We start from the raw sequence: 13,117 nt of genomic DNA, 5'->3' as shown, positions 1-13,117 counted from the left end.
AACAAATTACCAGAGAGAGACAAAAAAAAAAAACCCAGGTCCTGGTAACAGGCCCAGAGCTGGGGGGGCTGCCTGGGCTCTGGGTCTTGATTCTCCATGGATTCCAAAGGGTGAAGCTCGACTCCCTCATTTCTGCCGATGGGGGGGGAGCAAGGGGGGGAAGTGGTGATATAATTAGCATATTCCAACGCTATTGGCTCGTTCCCGAGCTGTTTTACATAGGCCCGCCTCTTCCCCACTCCCTTCTCCGGCTGGCTGGCTGGGTTTTGCGGTATAGGGCTGCCTGCTAGTGCAGTGCAGTGATCGGCGAGGGAGGCTGGCGGCGGCGGTGCTGCTGCTGGCGGCGGGGAGAAGGGAACATTTAAACACTTTTATTTTTCCGGCGTTCTTCCGCCGCCCGGCTGGGAGTGGGGCTGCCGAGCCCCTCCGCGGAGCTGAGCCGGTGCGTGGGCCGGGCAGAGGCTTTGGAAGGCACAACAAAGTGGCGAGTGGGCTCCGTCTCGGCTTTCCATTCCCCCTCTGGTTTCCTGCGGGTGCAGCATGAAGTGCAGCTATGGCAAGGCGAGGTAAGACAGTGGTGAGGACGCTGGAAGATTTGACCCTGGATTCTGGTTATGGTGGTGCTGCGGACTCAGTCCGGTCCTCCAACTTGTCCCTGTGCTGTTCGGATTCCCACCCGGCTTACCCCTATGGAGGAAACTGCTGGCAGCATCTAGCTGACTCCATGCACAGTAGGCACAACAGCTTTGACACTGTCAACACGGTCCTAGTGGAAGACTCCGAGGTGCTGGACTGCTCGGGGCAGCAGTGCTCCAGGCTGCTGCCTGACCTTGAGGAGGTCCCTTGGACTCTGGAGGAGGTGGAGGCGCTGCTCCTGCTGCGGCACAGGGAGCCCCGCGGGCCGGCGGCCACCCCCGCTAGCCCTGCCAGAGATGCCCTGGCCAAGCTCTCCACCTTGGTCAGCCGGGCGCTGGTCCGGATCGCCAAGGAGGCTCAGCGGCTGAGCCTGCGGTTTGCCAAATGCACCAAGTACGAGATCCAGAGCGCCATGGAGATCGTCCTGGACTGGACGCTGGCCTCCGGCTGCACGGCGGCCGCCCTGGGCGCCCTCTCCCTCTACAACATGAGCAGCAGCGGCGGGGACCGCTTCAGCCGGGGCAAATCCACCCGCTGCGGGCTCACCTTCTCGGTGGGCAAGTTCTACCGCTGGATGGTGGACAGCCGGGTGGCCGTTCGCATCCACGAGCACGCCGCCATCTACCTGACCGCCTGCCTGGAGAACCTCTTCCGAGACATCTACGGGCGGGTGATGGCGGGGGGCAGCGCCTCGGCCCACCCGCACCCCAACCGGGGCTCGGGCTCCGGCTCGGCCGCCGCCGCTGGCGCGGAGAAGGACAAGGAGAGCGGCGGCGAAGCGCCCAAGTTTACGGTGGAGTCTCTGGAGCAGACGGTCAACAACGACGCGGAGCTGTGGGGCTTGCTGCAGCCCTACCAGCACCTCATCTGCGGGAAGAACGCCAGCGGTGAGTGCGCGGGCTGTGCCCTCCTATGGGGCCGGGGTGTTAGGGGCTGCTCCCTCCCCACGTGCTCTCCTGTGGGGCCGGGGGGTGGTGTTGGGGGCTGCATCCTTCCCCGTGAGCCCTCCTGAGAGGCCAGGGGTGAAGGGGTCATGGTGTGCAGCCTTCCCCGTGTGCCCACCTGTGGGGCCAGGGGCAGGTGGGCGGCGGGCACGGTGTGCAGTCCTCTCGGTGTCAGTGCAGCGGGACGGGGAAGGAGGGTTCTAGTCTGTGACCACTTGGGATGCCAGCGGGGAGGGGGGCCCTGGCCACCTAGGCCGCTCTTGTGCCCCTCAAAGTTTGCGCTGGGAGTAGAGTATGTGGCGAGTATTGCAGGGAAACCCGGCCCCAAATGCGCGCGAATGTTGCGCATTTTGACACTTTTCTTATTTTATTTGGATGAAGTATCAGCTGTAGTCAGCCAGCCAACCAAAAATCCCTTCTGCGCCCCGCAGCCGCTGGGGCCCCCTCCCTGCGCTCAGACCCCCACACTTTGCGCGCAGACCCGGGGAGCCGCAGTTTTGCGCATCCGGAGCGGGAAGGCTGATCCGGGAAGCCAGGACTCCCCCTCGGGAAGGGCTGAGCACCTGTCGTGAGTGGGAGCTGCAGATGCTCAGCATCTCCCAGGATCTGGCCCTTGGGGAGCGTAGAGAGCCGCCCCCCCCCCCCCAGCGCATCTAGGAAGCGCAGATGGCTGCGCTTTGCAGGGTAGCTAAGCCCCATCCTGCAGCCCTGAGGGGCTCAACTCGCGCCGGCGAAGTGCGCCCGCCGGAGGGTTGCGCACGCGGGGTGAGGCTGTTGCTAATTAACCCGCCGGCTGCTGCCCTCCCGCTTGCTGCGCCTTCTGCAGGTGGAGCTGGAGGTGTTTTCCACCCTATTGTGTCGGATCGGTTTTTACCCCATGTACATTTGGTGTCAAGCCGGTTTCACCTTGAACACAGAATTTTAGCGGGACACGAGGAGACTATAAATCGGGGCTAGAAAGCCTTCGTCGTGCATCAATTCCTTCCCCCCCCTCCTGGCCATCTGTATGGAGTACCATGCCGCAAGTGTCTGCGGCGGGCTAAGGCTTCAGTCCTACAGAGCTGGGGGGAGAGAGGGGTGGGAGAGGAACAGGTCCTTCTGCATCACAAAAAATGCGCGGCCGATCTCATTAAGGGCTGGGGGGGGGGGAAGCTGTCAGACACCCCGTGTTGCTCTCTTGGGGGCTCAGCGCTACGGTACCGTATGGATGTGTGTGATTCCGCTGCAGCCTGTCGCCAGCACAATGGAGTCGGGGGAGGGGGTGGGCAGAGGGTCTTGGTGGCATTTTGGGGCATTATTTACAGTGACATCCCTAATGAACTTTCTAGCATCACGACTGATGGGTTGATTGAACGGCTCGTGTGTTTGGGGGAGGAGGGGTTGTTTTGTTTTTCTGTTTTTTTTTTTTTTTAGGGCTTCTCAAAATGGTTGGGTTTCAGCAACGCTTGAGTTATAGACACACACTTCAAAGCTTCAATTTTCCACAGGAAATGGTACAAGCGTAACTGAACACTCGAAAATGAAATAAAACTTTATTTCATATGCGGTGGTTTGGCCAGAGACTGCGTGGTTGGAGCTCAGATGCAGTCTTTCTGGGCAGATTTCATTCATGTTGCTGCTTGTTTACCGAAAGCTTGACACAGATGCAACATGATGGTGTCCAACGTTTTAATGGTTTAGCTCTCATTTAATAAAACCCCGGTCCCTGGAATTGAAATTTCTTCTATTGCCAGCTAACCGATATTCATAGGTTTAGGGAAAATGCAACAAACCTATGGATAATTTTAGTGGACTCAAACTGAAATTGTTTCTCACACACACACACACACACACACACACACATTTACTTTACTTTCTCTCTCTCTATTAACCTAAAGGAAAATTTGTATACAGCTGAGATGTAAAATACTGTTTTGAAAACAAGAAACTGAGTTCAGCTTCTGTCATGTCTATAATTTAACTCTAAATTACTATAGCCCAACCATTGCTTTACGCACGATTACCTGTTTTGAGACATCCTTTCTCCCAGAAAGGATCTAGAGGGATGCAATACAGAGGCAAAACAAGGTGGTAGATCCCCAGCTGGGGTAAATTGTCATAGCTGCATTGGTGTCATCTTTCCATTATGGAGCTATGACCACCTCCACAAACTGATCTGCCCCAAGAGCTTTATTTAGCCTTAAATCAGAATTTCTTTGCTGTTAATGGGTTGTCTCTCATGATCCTTATGCTTTATTTTAACACAATTTGTGTGTGCATGCATGCGTTCTCTTTAATGGTGTTACTGCCGTGTTTTTTCCGTTAGTCACATTATTGTGCCTGTACGTTTCAGATGGCACCATTTTTCATTTCTGATGTTGCAGTGCTGTCCCTACAGACCTGTGTTGAGTCTTTCATTTTGTAACTCCCATTGTAGCACCTCTGTAGATTTAAATTAACTTAATTCATGACCCTCATTCATCTCATTTTCAGAGACTTTGAGTTTTTCCTCTCCATTTTGTTTGTTGCTTTACCTAGGAATACCTCATTTGTGGCTCAGTCCTGAGTCAAGCAAAACTCTCTGCCATCAGTTGGAATCTTGCCTGAGTAAAGATGCTAGGATAAGACCATAACTAGTTCATCTTGCTTTGCCTCTTCCTCTAGGCTCCATCCCCCGCATCTCTGTCCTCTACATATAAATGACTGAGTTCTTTATAGTTTTATAATTTACAGTTTGGTATACTATCTTATATTAGTGGAGATTTTGTGCAAGGAATGCAGAATCAGGCCCCATGGTGTTACAGGATATCTTTTATTTTCATAGAATCATAGAAATGTAGGGCTGGAAGAGACCTTGGGAGACCAAGTCCAGCCCCCTGTGCTGAGGCAGGACCAAGTAAACCTAGACCATCCCTGGCAGGTGTTTGTCCAACCTATTCTTAAAAACCTCCAATAATGGGGATTCTACAACCTCCCTTGGACGCCAGTTCCAGAACGTAACTACCTTTATAGTTACCAAGTTTTTCCTAATATCTAACCTACATCTCCCTTGATGCAGATTAGGCCCATTACTTGTTTTATCTTTAGTGGACATGGAGAAAAACTGATCACTGTCCTCTATAACAGCTCTTAACATATTTGAAGATTGTTATTAGGTCCCTGCTTAGTCATCTTTTCTCAAAAAACTGGGCATGTTTAGTCTTAACCTTTCCTCATAGGTCAGGTTTTTTAAACCTTTTATTATTTTTGTTGCTCTCCTCTGGACTCTCTCTCCAATTTATCCACATTTTCCCTAAAGTGTAGTGCCCAGAATTGGACACAGTACTGCAGCTAAGGCCCCATCAGTGCCGAATAGTGGGACAATTACCTCCTGTGTATTACATACAACACTCCTGTTAAGACACCCCAGAATATTAGCCTTTTCCACAACTGCATCACATTTTTCACTCATATTCAATTTGAGATCTGCTATAACCCCCAGATCCTTTTCAGTTGTACTACCACCTAAGCAGTTATTCTCCATTTTGTAGTTATGCATTTAATTTTTACTACCTAAGTTAAGTACTTTGCACTTATCTTTATTAAATTTCATCTTGCTGATTTCAGACTAATTCTCTAATGTCATTTTGAATTCTAATGCTGTCCTCCAAGTGCTTGCAAACCCTCCGAGTTTGAGATTATGGGCACATTTTGTAAGCATACTCTCCACTCCCTTATCCAAGTCATTAATTAAAACACTGAATAATACTGGACTCAAGACTGGCCCCTTTGGGACCCCACTAGATATACCCTCCCAGTTTAACCGTAAACCATTGATAAATACTTGAGTACAGTTTTTCAACCAGTTTTTCACCCACTTTATAGTATTTTCATCCAGACCACATTTCCCTAGTTTGCTTATGAGATTGTCCTGTGGAACTGTGTCAAATGCTTTACTAAAATAAAAATGTCATGTCATAGGTATTAAACCAGTTATTAGCTCTCATTCCCTGCTAAGTAGAGGACCTACACTTTCCTTCATTTTTCTTTTGCTCCTAATTTATTTTAAAAAACTCTTCCTATCGTCTTGTATGTCTCTTGCTAGGTATAACTCATTTTGTGCCTTAGCCTTTCTGATTTTGTCCCTGTATGCTTATGCTGTTCTTTTATACTCCTTTTGATTTATTTCAGGTGCTCACTATGAGCTGTGGGCATTTTCATAACAATTAGTTATAAATGCTAAAATGATTACATTCTCCTCCCCTGCCTCTGAAAGGTTTGTTTAGTTTATTTACTGATATAGCCCCATCACCATAATATCTAAGTGTCTCACAATCATTCAGGAAATAATCCACACAGTACTTCTATAAGGGAGGGAAATATGATCTCTATTTCACACATAAAAGGAGTACTTGTGGCACCTTAGAGACTAACAAATTTATTAGAGCATAAGCTTGCATCCGAAGAAGTGGGTTGTAGCCCACGAAAGCTTATGCTCTAATAAATTTGTTAGTCTCTAAGGTGCCACAAGTATTCCTGTTCTTTTTGAGGATACAGACTAACACGGCTGCTACTCTGAAATATTTCACAGATGTGGAACTGAGGCACAGAGAGATTCACACTGACTTGTCCAAAGTTGTACAGCAAGCCTATGGTAGGAGCCAAGAACTTCTGAAGCCACATCCTTTGGTCCCTGTTCAGTGGCATAACCAGAAGACCATCCTTCCTCTGTACTGGGCAATTGAGTTACAACCATAACAACAGTTGGGTATCTAACAATGCTTTCCCCACTCTTCCAATCTACCCTCTCCAAATGCCCAGGAGATAATGTAGGGTATATTGTGTGTGGATGGTTCATAAATCGGGGCCCCAATTATATTGTCAGTGGCATGTGAACAACAGTTACACATGCATTGATCTGGGTGGGAGTAACAAATGCATAGAATGGCCCACCAGACCCTGATGGAAGCTAATTCCAGAGTCAAGGACTCCTTATGGGGAACACCTTACCAGTAGACCCAAGCCATGTGAATTGGGGGACTCCAGACTTAGTGCCTTTACTGATTGCAACTGTGGCAGTACCACTCAAGGAGGGAGGAAGTCTCTGTGGCCCACAGGTCTCAAATCATTTAGGGTTTTATAGGTTCAAGTCCACACCTTAAATTCCACCTGGAAGCAAAACAGGCAACCAGTGAAGATCACAGAACACCAATGTTTCTTCTTGCAAGAGGCTTGCTTGGATATCAAAGTCTGCATCTGAATATGAAATGGTTGTAAGCTATGAGGCTGTTTTAGACTGTAAGGAGGGATGGAAGTGGTGGAAAAGTGGCCTCAGAATTGGAGAGACACAAATGACTCTTTCATGGCATTCCCCTATCAGTTGTGCCCAGTGTTTACTCACCACATCTGAGGATCCAGCCCAGTATTTTTAACCATAGTTAGATCCTGAGCAGCTCCTGGATGTCCTAACATGATCTGTGTTACAAAATAACCTTCAAAAGGGCGGTCACGCCCTTGAGTCAGTGTGGCTGATACAGTCCTTGCTAGTTCTTCTACTTGCTTCCACCAGTTGTTTCCTCCAACCCACTGGCCTTGTCGGGATTGAGTTCAGCCAGCTACCTTAACCTAAGCAAGCCCTGATCTTATACACTGGCTCATTCGTTGCAGTGCACTGCTGGGTGAGAAAAAATGGAGAGGTAGACTACATTGTAGCCTCCTCACGAACCCTCCCATAGGCCTCAAATACGTATATTTTACAGAAGGGGTGACAAAATGGAACCCCTCAGTCCCCACAACAGAACCATTGGGGAAGATATGTACTGCCCATTGCAACTGCAGCTGAGTTCATTTCAGGTTCTGTATTGCAACCCAATTACCTCAGAATTACTCAGTATTTTTTCTGGACAACTAGAGGTTTTAATTTAGTGGCTGAATGAAAATTAAATACTTTACATCTGGGCTCTGGGATTTTGTTGATACACAAATTTAAAAGCTCCATCAAACATTACACATTTTGTATGTCATAGTATGCACACAAATGTTAAATCTTTTTCTTTTTTTCACTAAGAAACTACTTTTATGGCCAGATCCAAAAGTCTCTGACGTCAATGGAAAGGATCTCACTGACTTTGATGGGCCTTGGATCAGGCATTTACTGTGCAACCTAGGAACCAAGGCCTTTATTTTCCATTTTCAGAGGAAAACTCAAGGGAGGGGTAAAAATAGCCCAGTATTATCTAGGCTCCATCTGAACTAAACTGAGGATTGGTATGACTTTAGTCTATAGTATAGTATGTAGGGAATGGGTAGTAGTTTAGAAGCCCTCTAGTGGGTCTCCCTGTCTTCTATTGCAGAAGTCACTAGATTCTACCAGAGCCACAGTGTGCACATGCAGTATGTGTGTAGGTATAGTGTGTGTATATATAATATATGTATGTATGTAGCTAAGCTTTGTTTCCTTATAGTTATTAAATGCAGTCATTTATGTGGCTTCTTTATATTCCTAATGTTGCATACAGAGCAAAGACACAGCAAATTGAAGAAAAACTGGGGTTAGGATGGGATTGGCTAATGTGTGTTAACGAACCCTGATCTAACGTTGACCTCTTTTCCTAATCTAGGCAAACTCTGGAGACTGAAAAGCAGATCACAGACCATAGTAAACTTGTATAGTTTAACTAAACATGTTAAAGTTTAAAAATATTATATAAATAAGCTATTATCTGGATTAATTGTAAACGCTTTGTTGTTGTCTCTGTTGTATTGCTTCTTGTATTGCCATTAAGATATTAATGTTGTAGGTGCATTGTAAAAATAAATCTGAAACTTCATTTGAGCTGCCATCTAATGTGACATCAGAATATTTAGGGACAGATAAAGACCAGTCTTGACTAACAGACCTTTTCTTTTTTCTTTTCTTTTAATTCCAATTCCACCATCATAGTTTTTTCACATGCTGCAGTCTCCTCCTCATTTGCTAGGAAAAAAACTAACCGTCTTTTGGACTTATTTATACTCCTTGTTTCAGATAGTCTCCGGTTACCTTTCCCCCCCATACATTTCCTTCTACTTGAGTTCCCTATTCAGAGGCTGAAATCTGTAGTGGGATCATGTATGACCTCCACTTTTCTTATGTCCTCTTATCAACAGCTGTGTATGAAAAATTCCACTGCTGTGCTCCCATTGATCTCAGTAGGGCAGTAACTCTGAATTCTAATGATGGCAATGTAAAGGTCAACATTAACTCGGTCACTGCTGATTTTTTAATAAACATCCAGCCACTTTGGATTGCAGGCTGATCTTAAAGAAAGTACCAGTGCTGTTTCTCTCCAGTCTTGCGCTCCACACCTTGCATCAGCACCTACTTGCACTCCTGATCTCTTCCCAGCTTCAGCACCTTTCCAATTCCTTCCACTTACACCATCACCAGTACCATGTCATATTCTCACACCCAGTCCCAGCACCACACTGAACTGACAACTTCACCACCAGTGCATTTCTCCATACATCACTTTACAGCACACCTCTGCATGTGAAAGGTTTCAATAGAGTAAAGCATATTAGGAAAAAAGTCACATGCAGAATATTTTTTTCCCTTGGTTTTTTTCTGCTTTCTGTTTCTGGCCAAAAGAGATTAATTTAGCCTATCATATGTAATCTATAAATATAATTACCATGCAGCCAATAAATATTTCAAGATATTTTTAAAATGTATAGATGCAGTCAAAAGTAAACTCAATATAGTCTGCATAATTGGTTACATGTACTATTACTTCAACAGAGGTGTTCAATTGAACCATCTGAAAAGGTGTATTTTCCACAGAAGTACATCAGCTGAAGCATCAAATCTGAAAACTGCTTCTATGCTGGTCTTTCATGGATTCCTTAGAAGAAATATTCTTTAGCAGTGGGACAAGCTTGCTTGATTTTTGTTTGATAGTTACATTTCTTTAAATTTGCCATGATTTCCCTCCCGCCCCTGCCTTTTCCTCCCCCCCCCCTCCAAGAATGGAGAAATCTGTGTTGTGGGCTCCAAAAAACATAATTTGGAGTGTAATCACTCATTATACATTCTATAAAGTAAAACTAGTTTTCTGTGAAATTAGGGGTAGGAGGTTATTGAAGAAATGCAATGAATCAGTGAGAGGTTTGGTTTATTTTCACGTGGGTAGAATGAGGTGAGGTATATGTTACAGCAGCCTGGAAACAAGGAGCCATTATGTATGTTTGTCAGTTTAATGGAATGGATGTATAACAAACACCTACTGTAGTAGCTTGCTGAGGTGCTGGAGACTTGTTTTAGTTTTATTTGAATAAACATTTCACTTTGAATTAACTTGGTGTTTAATTGTGTTTTGAAGTGTGTACATACTTGGATTGGAATCCTTGAATTCTTAAATGGTGGGTCTAGATTTCCTTTCCACAATGGCTTCTGGGTTATGAACAAGGCATGCAACATGGTCCACATTTGGTTTTGTTGTTAGTGTGTTTAAAACCGCTGAACTTGAATTAATATGCAAATTAGACACTATCAACTTAGGCTTGAATAGAGACTGGGAATGGCTGAGCCATTACACAAACTGAATCTATTTCCCCATGTTAAGTATTCTCACACCTCTTCTCAAACTGTCTGTAATGGGCTATCTTGATTATGACTACAAAAGTTTTTTCTCTTAATTAATTAGCCTCTTAGAGTTGGTAGGACAACTCCCACCTTTTCATGTTCTCTGTATGTGTGTATATATGTCTCCTCACTATATGTTCCATTCTATGCATCCGATGAAGTGGGCTGTAGCCCACGAAAGCTTATGCTCAAATAAATTTGTTAGTCTCTAAGGTGCCACAAGTACTCCTGTTCTTTTTGCGGATACAGACTAACACGGCTGCTACTCTGAGACCTGTGTTTAAAAAGGCTTCCTAATTCTAGCAACATTGATTTAAAGATCATCCGGGCAAATACCCTCAGACATGCACATGTGGCTCCCATTGGTTTCTGAGGCAGCTACATATGCATGTCCAAGGCCAGAATTTAACTTTAACAAATCAGAGAGGTGGGACTTCTTGTCACTGTCATTAGAGTGGTGTCAATCATGCTGCTGTTGCCATTCTTTTGAGTTTATTTTGATTCATGCACTCACTCCATACTAAGCTGCACCTGTGCTTTGCTCTAATTGCTCCTGGACACATTTTGAAAAGTTATAATAATAGACTACTCCAGTAACACCCTGTTCAACTGATAACAAGCATATATTATAACGTAGCAGTTGCAAACATGTTTAAGATCTTTACAAACTCCCACCAGAGTTCTCCCAGCACCTGGCAGCTTGGGAAAAGAAATGAGCCTTTGTAATATTATTTAAAGGCTGATTTTTGTGAAACGGGGACAACTTCAGATGGGAATAAGGATCCGAGCAAATTTCAAGGCTGAGGCGACCCACATTGAGAGCAGCTGCCTCCTCTCTCTGTGGCAGAGTGGCAAAGGGAATCTTTCAGACAAGTAGGTTCTGCGCTATTAAGGGCCAGTTAAGTATACTGTGTTAATCTCATTCAGTCAAGACTACCTGTTTGTTAAACATCCTGGGCCATTTTGGTAACACTGAGTAAATCTGCATTAAATCCATTGGGCCAAATTCTGTCATCCTTAATTGACTTAAGTAGGAGTATTGTTCGATTAAGGACTATATAATTTGACCCTGACTTCATTGGTATTAGTCCAGACTTCCATGGATATAACTGAATTCAGAATTTGGACCTTTATGTACTTACAGTTGAGTCAATAATAGATATTTTCAGTAATTCTAACTTTAAAAAAAAATCCTAAAATATGGAAGCAGAAGAGACAAACACTTTATTCTTCGAGTGGTTGGTGTATGAAAGCAAAGTTCTGATGAAGGGTCTGAGCTGCAAGTTTTGTTTGAAGTTGGAGTGTCAGCTAGAAGTTAGTGAGTGTAACTGAGCCAGGAAGGAGGGAGAATACTCTGAGGCTGGCAAATTCAGGTTCTGATCCTATAGACTGTACTCGTGTGAGCATTCCCATTGGTTTTACTGGAATTATTTCCATAATAGTAGCAGGACTGGACTCTAAATGAGCAGAGAAAAGGGAATTCCAGAGGAAATTAAAGAAGGGAGCCACAGGACCCTTTCAAGGGAACAGAGAATCTGAATAAATTGTCCATGAACAGAGGGGAGAGGTAAATAACCCTGGAAGATAGGGTGACCAGATATCCCAATTTTATAGGGAAAGTCCTGATTTTTGGGTCTTTTTCTTATATAGGCTCCTATTACCCCACACCTCCATCCCGATTTTTCACACTTGCTGTCTGATCACCCTACTGGCAGAGTGTCTGGGTATTTAAAGGTACTATGCTTTTAAATCCCATTACTGTAAAATCTTGCTTACCCAGATGTAACCAGGAGGGTAGAGTAGGGTGGTGGCATCCCAGCAACAGTTACAGTGAATAAACTTGAACGGTCCTGGAGAATCCTCCAATTATCAATTTAATTGATCCTGTACTGGATAGTAGGGAGTTCTTTTATGTATTGTATTTGGCTATGTTGGGGTGTATTTAGGCTGTAGAACCAAGCACCATGATCTTAATTACGCAAAGGCTTGCAAATAGGAGCCAAGCACAAGAATGAAAGGGAGAGATAATGGAGTCATCTGTAGGGAAGGAAGCAGGGACTAAATGCTCCTGCTTCTCCGGGACTGAGGGGGTATTTTCAAGTATCTGAGAGACTGTGCAAGACTTACAAATTCTTCAGCTGGAAGGTACTGAATTGTTCACCAACAGAAGGAAGGAGGAACATTAGAAGTGAGATTCATCTCAGATGGGTGAGTGCAATAAGCAGTGCAGAGAAAGCTGGGAAGCTTTTACAACATTGCATACAATAGTTTCCAAAATATCACAGAAATGAATAACTTTACTGAAGCATAGATTGTACATCCATGCATATGAGTTATTTTGCAACAAGCCTCAAAAGAACGAATGAATGAAAATAGTAAGAGCTAGATTTTGTTCTCAGAAAAGCTATTATTTCAGTTGATGTCTATAAATTAACTGTTATAAATGTTAATATTTGTTAAAATTTTCCTAGGGCTATTCGTTTTTTCACTTCTCTAAAGCAGATTTTGTTTAAAGCTACACATACAATATGTTCTAAATGTACTGTATATGAACCCTATCTTGTAGTCCTCACTTGGGCAAAATTTCCATTGACTTCAGTGGGAATGTTGTCTGTGCAAGGACAGCAGGATTTAGCTCCAGTATTGGATAATAAATGAAAGGGACAGTGAGTCAAATTTTAGCCCCAAATTTAGATTTTGTAAAAATAAACTTTTATAAAACTCAAGATCAATAACAACAATGTTGACATGGAAATTGTTTTTAATGCCAACAAAAAGGGTTCTTTTCAGTGTTGTGATCACAACATTCTGCTAAAAACTGAAAAGTGAAACTGACTAGAAATGGAATGCAAACCATACTGAAACTGCCTCACCTATTTTCATTGGCCAATTTAAGAAACATTAAAGATAATCAAGCAGCATACATTTTGGGGAGTAAATTATATTTTAAAAATAA

The 13,117-nt window shown here is 44.4% G+C and overlaps 1 protein-coding gene across 1 annotated transcript in view; it reads left to right on the top strand.

Annotated features, from left to right (window-relative positions):
• The first annotated feature begins 273 nt into the window (after positions 1 to 273).
• BTBD11 (BTB domain containing 11) overlaps positions 274 to 13,117 on the top strand; it is a 268,567-nt gene continuing 255,723 nt past the window's right edge. The window contains exon 1 of the mRNA XM_024212959.3: positions 274 to 1,523. Coding sequence (XP_024068727.2) covers positions 554 to 1,523 — 970 coding nt within the window. The 5' untranslated portion in view covers positions 274 to 553. The remainder of the gene's footprint in view (positions 1,524 to 13,117) is intronic.

The sequence above is a fragment of the Terrapene carolina genome, unplaced genomic scaffold (genome assembly GCF_002925995.2).
Source record: "Terrapene carolina triunguis isolate 2854851 unplaced genomic scaffold, T_m_triunguis-2.0 Scaffold247, whole genome shotgun sequence".
NCBI lineage: Eukaryota > Metazoa > Chordata > Testudines > Emydidae > Terrapene > Terrapene triunguis.
This window is presented reverse-complemented; position numbering and strand designations above follow the sequence as displayed.